Below are 12,419 nucleotides of genomic sequence, written 5' to 3'. Positions count from 1 at the left end.
TCAGTTTTTTTCTATTTGTTGTCATAAGAGAATGTCATTCCTTGGAGACTACTCTTATGTCATACAAACACGTATTTGCTCCATTGTTTAGGCATTGCGTGTGTTACCCAGGAACTGCAGGACGCTGGTCAGGGTGCTCCTCTGGGTGGTCCGGATTCTGGGCGGTCGCCCGACTTGCCCCTCCGACAGCCGCAACATATCTAGACCAATCACCACACAGCAGCTCTACTACTGACCAATCACCAAACAGCGCCAGTGACAGACAAAGCAGCTGTACTATGTCATTCAGTCAAGAATACGGAGAATGTTTCAGACAGAGAAAAGATATGAACATTGCTTCATCTACTGGTGCCTGTGGCATGCTGTGTAGTTGTTTTGAATTGGTGAACCTCTAATACAGAATGTATCAGAAAGCTCTGAAACTAACCGTTACCAACTAATAGTAACTGCTAATAAAACTGTAAATACCTGCAGTATGAGTTGAAAGCAGTTTGAAAGTGAAACACTGTGTTAGATGACTTACTGTATGAGGTGGTTATGGGTAGATGTAGCAGCAGTTAGATGACTTACTGTATGAGGTGGTTATGGGTAGATGTAGCAGCAGTGTTAGATGACTTACTGTAGGAGGTGGTTATGAGTAGATGTAGCAGCAGTGTTAGATGACTTACTGTATGAGGTGGTTATGGGTAGATGTAGCAGCAGTGTTAGATGACTTACTGTAGGAGGTGGTTATGGGTAGATGTAGCAGCAGTGTTAGATGACTTACTGTAGGAGGTGGTTATGGGTAGATGTAGCAGCAGTGTTAGATGACTTACTGTATGAGGTGGTTATGGGTAGATGTAGCAGCAGTGTTAGATGACTTACTGTAGGAGGTGGTTATGGGTAGATGTAGCAGCAGTGTTAGATGACTTACTGTAGGAGGTGGTTATGGGTAGATGTAGCAGCAGTGTTAGATGACTTACTGTATGAGGTGGTTATGGGTAGATGTAGCAGCAGTGTTAGATGACTTACTGTAGGAGGTGGTTATGGGTAGATGTAGCAGCAGTGTTAGATGACTTACTGTAGGAGATGGTTATGGGTAGATGTAGCAGCAGTGTGTTAGATGACTTACTGTAGGAGGTGGTTATGGGTAGATGTAGCAGCAGTGTTAGATGACTTACTGTAGGAGGTGGTTATGGGTAGATGTAGCAGCAGTGTGTTAGATGACTTACTGTAGGAGGTGGTTATGGGTAGATGTAGCAGCAGTTAGATGACTTACTGTAGGAGATGGTTATGGGTAGATGTAGCAGCAGTGTTAGATGACTTACTGTAGGAGGTGGTTATGGGTAGATGTAGCAGCAGTGTTAGATGACTTACTGTAGGAGATGGTTATGGGTAGATGTAGCAGCAGTTAGATGACTTACTGTAGGAGGTGGTTATGGGTAGATGTAGCAGCAGCGTTAGATGACTTACTGTATGAGGTGGTTATGGGTAGATGTAGCAGCAGTGTTAGATGACTTACTGTAGGAGATGGTTATGGGTAGATGTAGCAGCAGTGTGTTAGATGACTTACTGTAGGAGGTGGTTATGGGTAGATGTAGCAGCAGTGTTAGATGACTTACTGTAGGAGGTGGTTATGGGTAGATGTAGCAGCAGTGTGTTAGATGACTTACTGTAGGTGGTGGTTATGGGTAGATGTAGCAGCAGTTAGATGACTTACTGTATGAGGTGGTTATGGGTAGATGTAGCAGCAGTGTTAGATGACTTACTGTATGAGGTGGTTATGGGTAGATGTAGCAGCAGTTAGATGACTTACTGTAGGAGGTGGTTATGGGTAGATGTAGCAGCAGTTAGATGACTTACTGTATGAGGTGGTTATGGGTAGATGTAGCAGCAGTTAGATGACTTACTGTAGGAGGTGGTTATGGGTAGATGTAGCAGCAGTTAGATGACTTACTGTATGAGGTGGTTATGGGTAGATGTAGCAGCAGTGTTAGATGACTTACTGTAGGAGATGGTTATGGGTAGATGTAGCAGCAGTGTTAGATGACTTACTGTATGAGGTGGTTATGGGTAGATGTAGCAGCAGTGTTAGATGACTTACTGTATGAGGTGGTTATGGGTAGATGTAGCAGCAGTGTGTTAGATGACTTACTGTAGGTGGTGGTTATGGGTAGATGTAGCAGCAGTTAGATGACTTACTGTATGTGGTGGTTATGGGTAGATGTCGCAGCAGTTAAATAGATGACTTACTGTATGAGGTGGTTATGGGTAGATGTAGCAGCGGTTAGATGACTTACTGTATGAGGTGGTTATGGGTAGATGTAGCAGCAGTGTTAGATGACTTACTGTAGGTGGTGGTTATGGGTAGATGGAGCAGCAGTGTTAGATGACTTATTGTATGAGGTGGTTATGGGTAGATGTAGCAGCAGTTAGATGACTTACTGTATGAGGTGGTTATGGGTAGATGTAGCAGCAGTTAGATGACTTACTGTATGAGGTGGTTATGGGTAGATGTAGCAGCGGTTAGATGACTTACTGTATGAGGTGGTTATGGGTAGATGTAGCAGCAGTTAGATGACTTACTGTATGAGGTGGTTATGGGTAGATGGAGCAGCAGTGTTAGATGACTTACTGTAGGAGGTGGTTATGGGTAGATGTAGCAGCAGTTAGATGACTTACTGTATGAGGTGGTTATGGGTAGATGTAGCAGCAGTGTTAGATGACTTACTGTATGAGGTGGTTATGGGTAGATGTAGCAGCAGTGTTAGATGACTTACTGTATGAGGTGGTTATGGGTAGATGTAGCAGCAGTGTTAGATGACTTACTGTATGAGGTGGTTATGGGTAGATGTAGCAGCAGTGTTAGATGACTTACTGTATGAGGTGGTTATGGGTAGATGTAGCAGCAGTTAGATGACTTACTGTATGAGGTGGTTATGGGTAGATGTAGCAGCAGTTAGATGATTTGCTCTATGAGGTGGTTATGGGTAGATGTTGCAGCAGTGTTAGATGACTTACTGTATGAGGTGGTTATGGGTAGATGTAGCAGCAGTGTTAGATGACTTACTGTATGAGGTGGTTATGGGTAGATGTAGCAGCAGTGTTAGATGACTTACTGTATGAGGTGGTTATGGGTAGATGTAGCAGCAGTGTTAGATGACTTACTGTATGAGGTGGTTATGGGTAGATGTAGCAGCAGTTAGATGACTTACTGTATGAGGTGGTTATGGGTAGATGTAGCAGCAGTTAGATGACTTACTGTATGAGGTGGTTATGGGTATATGTAGCAGCAGTGTTAGATGACTTACTGTATGAGGTGGTTATGGGTAGATGTAGCAGCAGTTAGATGACTTACTGTATGAGGTGGTTATGGGTAGATGTAGCAGCAGTTAGATGATTTACTCTATGAGGTGGTTATGGGTATATGTAGCAGCAGTGTTAGATGACTTACTGTAGGAGGTGGTTATGGGTAGATGTAGCAGCAGTTAGATGACTTACTGTATGAGGTGGTTATGGGTAGATGTAGCAGCAGTTAGATGACTTACTGTATGAGGTGGTTATGGGTAGATGTAGCAGCAGTTAGATGATTTACTCTATGAGGTGGTTATGGGTATATGTAGCAGCAGTGTTAGATGACTTACTGTAGGAGGTGGTTATGGGTAGATGTAGCAGCAGTTAGATGACTTACTGTATGAGGTGGTTATGGGTAGATGTAGCAGCAGTGCTCACACACTACATTTATAAGCGTAACCTTTACAACATGCACACGGTGAGGGTGTGACTGGGGTGTGATGGAAGCAGGCAGAGAAGGGTGGAGTCCATGCTGCAGTAGGGGCGGGGCTTGTCTGGTCCTCTGACCAATCGGTGAGTGTGGTGGCGTGATGACAGGTACACAGACAAATGAAGCACAAGGACTCAGAGAGGATGGTTTCAGCTGTGACTTTATTACAGTTACCACTGTCACATTCACAGAGAGAGGGATGGAGAGAGGAAGAGAGCGAGACGGAGAAAGATGAGAAGAATGGAGAGAGGAAGAGACGAAGAGAGAGACAAAGAGAGGGAATGGCAGAGATGAAGAGCAAGAGACAGAGATAAATACGAGGTAGGAGAAATAGAGAGCAATAGAAGTGAGTCCATATGACTGGAACAAAGGAACATCCTGATATGGGCATGTGAGAGTGGCTTACAGGACGGAATGGGAGCACGTGTGGGGGGGGTCGGCTTGGCAAGACACAAACAGGAAATCAAAAAAAGGAGCTTTAAACTCAGAAAGAAAAGCTGAGAATAGAAGGCTGTGGTCATTTTCATAAAGCCACTACTGCCTGAACTCACCCATTTACATTCCTCCCTCCCTCCTTGTCATCAGATGAGCTCTAATGAAACTTCTCAAATCAATCACGCCGACCACTCATCTCTCATACACACAATTCCTTGCAGAAAAAGCACACCAAGGCTCATCAATGTAACACGCACTGTGCTGTGCAAAATAGAGCTTCTCTTAGTAAAATATGTCTCCTCCACTTCTAACTAACCTTAGCAAATATACGCTGACATTCTGCAACTATCATCTACTCTGGCCCGGAGAATAGGGAGAGCTTCCATTTGTGTATGGCTGAGCATGTGTAGGACGTGTGTGCGGGGCATGCATGTGTACAAAACCACCCGTTCTGAGAAATGTTTGGAGAAGAGTGTGTGCTCGTATGGATTTCAAACGGCTCTAGCGGCTGTTCAGTTGATATCGACAAAAACGAACCAAAAACAGACCTAGACAGACGGATGAACAGATGGTGAAACTCAAAAGTCATGAGGACCGCCAGTCTTTATTGGAAACGGGGGGGAATACAAAAAACAGAATAATAATATAATACAATATAACAAAAAGAGAGAGAGAAACAGACAGAGGGTGGGAGGAGAGGGGGTGAAAGGGGAGCGTCAAGGTGAAGGAGGGGGCGGTGTGTGTGTGTCCATGTGTGTGTGTGTGTGTGTGTGGAGGCAGAAATTAGGAATTGAAGGAGCTCTTACACGCAGCCTTTATGGCGCCACAGTTAATGGGCACAAAGGGGCGCCGCGCAGCGCGTCGCAGTCTGATGATGTCGCGGCACATGTGGCGTGCCAGCTTGGTGAGGCGGGTTGCCTGCAGCAGGAAGGCCTGCTTTGTCTTCGTGGAGGACTTGGGGCTGCCGCTGTTACGCACCGGCACCATGTGACTGGACTGGCGGGGGCCGTGGCCACGCGACCGAGGCTCCTAGAGGGAGAGTGCCAACATGAGTACCTGTTCTGCATGACGGAGAAAAACAACTGTCCTACCTTATATATTTATCAGAATGTTCACTAACATTGATTCAGCAGAATAAGCCCCTGGGGTACAGTAGTTAAAGGTGAGGTCTTACGTTGGGCACAGGGCTGGGTGGGGTCTTCTCCTCGGGCCCCTCCGCTCTGCTTGGCATCTTAAGGCCACCATACTTCTTCCAGTACATCCAGCACGACACACACAGGCGACACTGCATGTTGGGTGGCCCCCACGAGTACCACTGGGCTGATTGCGTCGCTGTACACACACACACATTCTGCATGTTAGGACTCATACACCTCATCAAAGCATAATCAATAAACATGATCAATATCTAGTTGATCGATAAGTCATCCTCTTAAACACTCTGATGAGTGTTTAAGATGAGGGATGGAGAGCTGGATGGATGGATGAAGGTCTACTTACAGTAGCAGCTCTCGCAGGCTCGTCCTCCCCCCGCTGCATGGTAGGCTCCAGGCCCCGCCCCATTCACCGTCGCCATCTTCCCATTGGTCACTGAGATCTGGTTAGGGTTGGGCTTATTGCTGCGAAACAAGAGGGAGGTAGATACACAACAAATCTTCAACATGAATCCTCTAACGCTGAAGACACACACTGTCTATGGACATGATTGTGCACCAACACTCACACACACACACTTAGACACTCAATCAATAAAACACACACACACTTACTATGTGGGGATGTAAACCTGCTTCAGTTTGCTTTCTGCTTCTGCTGCCTTCAGTCTCTTCTGCTCAGGGAGAAAGACAGAGAGGAGGGTTAGACTACTAGCCAATAAGACCAGAGGACAGCTTGGCACTGGATGCTGCGGTGTGGCTAACAGCTAGGTTAGCTAGGTTAACTAGGTTAGCTAGCAGGAGTGGGTTAGAGATACGGAGACTGACCTGCTGTACGTATCGGTCTGTTGTCTTCCACATGTAATAATACTCTATTATACTGGTCAGAGACTTCCACGGTAGCTAAAGAGAAGGAAAAGGAGAGAGATGGCATTAACGTTCATGTTTTTTATGTCTGTGGCAGATGCCTCGTGAATATTGATGAGCAGGCCGACCAGGGTTATTCTGAAACCTACTCATCAGACGCAAACACACACACCAATAAGATGGCGCCATACTGTATGGCTGCCATCTTGCGAGCTCCAACCCAACTTTGCTATTTAGTGATTATTTTAGCATTTATCCTTACTTTTTTTTGCACAAAATGACTGACAAGAACGTTTGAACATCAGATCGGCTGTTACTAATCTACTTCTGACATCAACTCAGACTCATCTGTTCGTTGTATAATTCTGACCCAATTTTCCCGGCTATCCAAGAGGAAATGCCGGCGACAAAGAAGCAGGAGAGGGGTTCCCTAGCAAGATTACGGCAAAGGGAAAACCGGCCACTTCTTCCCTCCATTCTATTGGCCAATGTAGTCTCTTAATAATAAGATGGGTGTTCTCCGATCGCAGATTTTTTACCAACAGGACTCTAGAAACTGCAATATTCTCTGCTTTTCTGATACGTGGTTTTCGGACAAGATAATCCCCTGTGGCTATCCAAATCAAAGTATTTCCCATTCACTGAGCAGACAGGACATTGGATTCAGGGAAGTTAAGAGGGGGAGGGGTATTCCTCTTCATCAACAACAAAAGGTGTGCTGATTATTTTATTTTATTTATATTTATTTTTTTACCTTTATTTAACTAGGGAAGTCGGTTAAGAACAAATTCTTATTTTCAATGACGGCCTAGGAACAGTGGGTTAACTGCCTGTTCAGGGGCAGAACAACAGATTTGTACCTTGTCAGCTCGGGGGTTTGAACTTGCAACCTTCCCCTCCCACAGCTTTTCATACTGCACCTGCTGGCTTCCTGTCCGACTCCCACCCGCCCACACCTGCTGTCTTCCTGTCCGACTCCCACCCGCCCACACCTGCTGTCTTCCTGTCCGACTCCCACCCGCCCACACCTGCTGTCTTCCTGTCCGACTCCCACCCGCCCACACCTTCTGGCTTCCTGTCCGACTCCCACCCGCCCACACCTGCTGGCTTCCTGTCCGACTCCCACCCGCCTACACCTGCTGTCTTCCTGTCCGACTCCCACCCGCCCACACCTGCTGTCTTCCTGTCCGACTCCCACCCGCCCACACCTGCTGGCTCCCTGTCCGACTCCCACCCGCCCACACCTGCTGTCTTTCTGTCCGACTCCCACCCGCCCACACCTGCTGGCTCCCTGTCCGACTCCCACCCGCCCACACCTGCTGGCTCCCTGTCCGACTCCCACCCGCCCACACCTGCTGTCTTTCTGTCCGACTCCCACCCGCCCACACCTGCTGGCTCCTGTCCGACTCCCACCCGCCCACACCTGCTGGCTCCCTGTCCGACTCCCACCCGCCCACACCTGCTGTCTTCATGTCCGACTCCCACCCGCCCACACCTGCTGTCTTCCTGTCCGACTCCCACCCGCCCACACCTGCTGTCTTCCTGTCCGACTCCCACCCGCCCACACCTGCTGGCTCCCTGTCAGACTCTCACCCGCCCACACCTGCTGGCTTCCTGTCCGACTCCCACCCTCCCACACCTGCTGGCTTCCTGTCCGACTCCCACCCGCCCACACCTGCTGGCTCCCTGTCAGACTCCCACCCGCCCACACCTGCTGGCTCCCTGTCAGACTCTCACCCGCCCACACCTGCTGGCTTCCTGTCCGACTCCCACCCACCCACACCTGCTGGCTTCCTTCCAGAGGACAAAAATCAGTAAACCACCTAACTGAGGAACTCAATTTAACCTTACGCAATACCCTAGATGCAGTTGCACCCCTAAAAACTAAAAACATTTCTTATAAGAAACTAGCTCCCTGGTATACAGAAAATACCCGAGCTCTGAAGTAAGCTTCCAGAAAATTGGAACGGAAATGACGCCACGCCAAACTGGAAGTCTTCTGACTAGCTTGGAAAGACAGTACCGTGCAGTATCGAAGAGCCCTTACTGCTGCTCGATCATCCTATTTTTCCAACTTAATTGAGGAAAATAAGAACAATCCGAAATGTATTTTTAATACGGTCGCAAAGCTAACTGGGGCGGCAGGGTAGCCTAGTGGTTAGAGCGTTCCTAGTGGGTTACTAGTCCAACGCTCTAACCACTAGGCTACGCTGCCGCCCCAGCTAACTGCGATGATCCAGAGTAAAGGTTCAGAGCTTACGGTAGGAATCTGGAGATATGGTGGAGGAAAGCAGTCCGATATGCTCTGGGTTGATGTCACGCTGTGCAGGCTGGCAGGACTTGACCTGGCTGAAGCTGGCAGATGTCCCAGTTAACGGTGATGGCTAACTAGCAGTGGCTAACTGACTACTAGCTGGCTAGCTTGAGCGGGGTTACGGTTCTAAAGTATATAAAATAGCAGATCCATATAGCTTTGGGTTGCAGGAGGGTATGTTCAGTTCATAGATGGAATTTCTTTAAATAAAAAATATATACGAAGAAAGAAATTATATTATACAGTTGAAGTCGGAAGTTTACATACACTTAGGTTGGATTCATTAAAACTCGTTTTTCAACCACTCCAAAAATGTATTGTTGTTAACAAACTATAGTTTTGGCAAGTCGGTTAGGACATCTACTTTGTGCATGAAACAAATAATTTTTCCAACAATTGTTTACAGACAGATTATTTAACTTATAACTCACTGTATCACAATTCCAGTGGGTCAGAAGTTTGCATACACTAAGTTGACTGTGCCTTTAAACAGCTCGGAAAATTCCAGAAAATCATGTCATGGCTTTAGAAGCTTCTGATAGGCTAATTGACATGATTTGAGTCAATTGGAGGTGTACCTGTGGATGTATTTCAAGGCCTATATTCCAACTCAGTGCCTCTTTGCTTGACATCATGGGAATTTCTAAAGAAATCAGCCAAGACCGCCACAAGGCACCAAAATTGTAGACCTCCACAAGTCTGGTTCATCCTTGGGAGCAATGCCAAACGTTAATCTGTACAAACAATAGTATGCAAGTATAAACACCATGGGACCACGCAGCCGTCATACTGCTCAGGAAGGAGACGCGTTCTGTCTCCTAGAGATGAATGCACTTTGGTGCAAAAAGTGCAAATCAATCCCAGAACAACAGCAAAGGACCTTGTGAAGATGCTGCAGGAAACAGGTCAAAAGTATCTATATCCACATAACCTGGAAGGCCGCTCAGGAAGGAAGAAGCCACTGCTCCAAAACCGCCATAAAAAAGCCAGACTACGGTTTGCAACTGCACATGGGGACAAAAACTTTACTTTTTGGAGAAATGTCCTCTGGTCTGATGAAACAAAAATACAACTGTTTGACCATCTTGACCATCGTTGTGTTTGGAGGAAAAAGGTGGATGCTTGCAAGCCGAAGAACACCATCCCAACCGTGAAGCACGGGGTTGGCAGCATCATGTTGTGGGGGTGCTTTGCTGCAGGAGGGACTGGTGCACTTCACAAAATAGATGGCTTCATGAGGTAGGAAAATTATATGGATATATTGAAGCAACATCTCAAGACATCAGTCAGGAAGTTAAAGCTTGGTCACAAATGGGTCTTCCAAATGGATAATGACCCCAATCATACTTCCAAAGTTGTGGCAAAATGGCTTAAGGACAACACAGTCAAGGTATTGGAGTGGCCATCACAAAGCCCTGACCTCAATCCTATAGAAAATGTGTGGGCAGAACTGAAAAGGCGTGTGCGAGCAAGGAGGCCTATAAACCTGACTCAGTTACACCAGCTCTGTCAGGAGGGATGGGCCAAAATTCACCCAACTTGTTGTGGGAAGCTTGTGGAAGGGAAGGCTACCCGAAAGGTTTGACCCAAGTTAAACAATTTAAAGGCAATGCTACCAAATACTAATTGAGTGCATGTAAACTTCTGACCCACTGGGAATGTGATGAAAGCTGAAATTAACCGCTCTCTCTACTATTATTCTAACATTTCACATTCTTAAAATAAAGTGGTGATCCTAACTGACCTAAGACAGACAGGGAACTTTTACCAGGATTAAATGTCAGGAATTGTGAAAAACAGATTAAATGTATTTGGCTAAGGTGTATGTAAACTTCCAACTTCAACTGTACAAGGGACGGGGCAAGACAATCGAAACATCCCACTGCTACGCCATCTTGGATTACCAAGTACTTGGCAGTCTGGTGAAGTACACTTCCAAGCAAGGGCTTTGGAATGGAGATGCAATATGGCAGTCGTGCCAACATATCTCATCAGCCACATTGTGGTTGAAAACATTTTTGGGAGATGCGATGGATCATTGGGGATCATTCAATATTCCCTTTCTTTTGTTGTTCAGTGAAATCATCCCATATGAAGAGTCAACTCATTTAATTAAAGTTCAATTCGGAACTAAGTAGTTTTAAAAATATATATTGGAAGGATTTAATCATTTTCAATTATGTCTACTTATGATGAGGTAAAAGGTTTATGTTTGTCACGCCCTGACCTTAGAGAGCCGTTTTATTTCTCTATTTGGTTAGGTCAGGGTTTGATGTGGGGTGGGCATTCTATGTTTTGTTTTTCTAGAATTTTGTATTTCCATGTTTTGGCCGGGTATGGTTCTCAATCATGGACAGCTGTCTATCGTTGTCTCTAATTGGGAGCCATACTTAGGTAGCTCCTTTCCCTCCTTTCTTTGTGGCACATAGCCCTTAAGCTTCACAGTTGTTTATTGTTTTTGTCGGCGTTTGGTCCTCTTCATTTGACGGCCGTGACAATGTTTCGGTCTCCCTATGATATGGTAAATATATCCTATGCAAAATACATTTAAATGGTATTAGTATTAATTTGCATGTATTTCTGTTAAATCCCATATATTCCCGTTAATTCCCATGGAAAGTTTCCACCTCTGAATATTCCCCAAAATGTGCAACCCTACCTCTGCCACATTGACCCTCAGCACATGGGCCCCACAGGGGTGTGTGCTTAGTCCCCTCCTGTACTCCCTGTTCACCCACGACTGCGTGGCCATGCACGACTCAAACATCAACATCAAGTTTGCTGACGACACGACGGTGGTAGGCCTGATCACCGGCGACGATGAGACAGCCTACAGGAACGTCAGTGACCTGGCAGTGTGTACATATCGTAAGAGTGGGGGTGTTAACCCGTGTCCCCCCCAAAAAATCCCAATCTGGCTCTAAAACCATCATGGCCACCTAATCATCCCCAGCTTCCAATTGGCTCATTCGTCTCCCCTTTAACTATACCCCAGGTTGTTGCTGTAAAATGAGAATGTGTTCTCAGTCAATTTACCTGGTAAAATAAGGATTAAAAAAATAAAGTGTGGTGCCAATACATCAACGTCTCCCTCAACGTCAGCAAGACATAATATCTGATCATCGACAACAGGAAACGGGGAGCAAGCATGCCCCCTATCCACATCAACGGGGCTGCAGTGGAGCAGGTCAATAAGCTTCAAGTTCCTCTGTGTCCAAATCACGAAGACAGCGTTTCCCAAACTCGGTCCTCGGGACCCCAAGGGGAGCACATTTAGTGTTTTGCCCGAGCACTACACAGTTGATTAAAAAGATCAAACCTTTATTGAATAGTTGATTTGAATCATATGTGTAGCGCTAGGTCAGAAACCAAAACAACGCTTGGGGTCCCGAGGATCGAGTTTGGGAAACCCTGCACTAAGGACTTCAAATGGTACACATACACACAAACAGTCATGAAGACCCTCAGGAGGTTGAAAAGATCTGGCATGGGCCCTCTAATCCTAAAAAGGTTCTACAGCAGAGGGTGGTGCCTACAGCCCAGTACACCACTGGGGCAGAGCTCCCTGCCATCCAGGAACTCTATACCAGGCGATGTGAAAGGAAAGCCCGGAAAATCGTTAAAGACTCCAGCCACCCAAGCCATAGACTATTCTCTGTTTCCGGACGGCAGTACCAGAGCAACAAGTCTGACACCAACAGGCTCCTGAACAGCTTCTATACCCAAGCTTTAAGACTGCTAAATAGCTAACAGAATGGCTACATGGACTATGTGAGTTGACCCTTGATTTTTTTTCTCTTTCTCTCCATCACTCCAGTATCCCTGTCACCTTCCCCCTATACATATCTACCTCCATCACTCCAGTATCCCTGTCCCCTTATCCCTA

The 12,419-nt window shown here is 46.3% G+C and overlaps 1 protein-coding gene and 1 long non-coding RNA gene across 3 annotated transcripts in view; one reads left to right on the top strand and one right to left on the bottom strand.

Moving 5' to 3' along the window:
* The first annotated feature begins 213 nt into the window (after positions 1–213).
* LOC127914651 (uncharacterized) lies at positions 214–3,648 on the top strand. Of its 2 annotated transcripts, none has more exons than XR_008089240.1 (3): positions 214–921; positions 1,510–1,756; positions 1,945–3,648. It is a non-coding gene; the product is annotated as an uncharacterized LOC127914651 (long non-coding RNA). The 2 variants fall into 2 exon arrangements; XR_008089237.1 differs by having other exon boundaries at positions 1,510–2,865; positions 3,009–3,648.
* A 1,135-nt stretch (positions 3,649–4,783) lies between these two features.
* LOC118374109 (metastasis-associated protein MTA3-like) overlaps positions 4,784–12,419 on the bottom strand; it is a 36,485-nt gene continuing 28,849 nt past the window's right edge. Inside the window, exons 10-14 of the mRNA XM_052492468.1 lie at positions 6,181–6,255; positions 5,968–6,026; positions 5,699–5,817; positions 5,373–5,530; positions 4,784–5,227 (exon numbers count right to left, since the gene is read on the bottom strand). Of these exons, the coding sequence (XP_052348428.1) occupies positions 4,982–5,227; positions 5,373–5,530; positions 5,699–5,817; positions 5,968–6,026; positions 6,181–6,255 (657 nt within the window). The 3' untranslated portion in view covers positions 4,784–4,981. The remainder of the gene's footprint in view (positions 5,228–5,372; positions 5,531–5,698; positions 5,818–5,967; positions 6,027–6,180; positions 6,256–12,419) is intronic.

This window comes from Oncorhynchus keta, chromosome 3 (assembly GCF_023373465.1).
Source record: "Oncorhynchus keta strain PuntledgeMale-10-30-2019 chromosome 3, Oket_V2, whole genome shotgun sequence".
NCBI classification, from domain to species: domain Eukaryota; kingdom Metazoa; phylum Chordata; class Actinopteri; order Salmoniformes; family Salmonidae; genus Oncorhynchus; species Oncorhynchus keta.
Note: the sequence above shows the minus strand (reverse complement) of the source record. Positions and strands in the feature narration are given on the sequence as shown.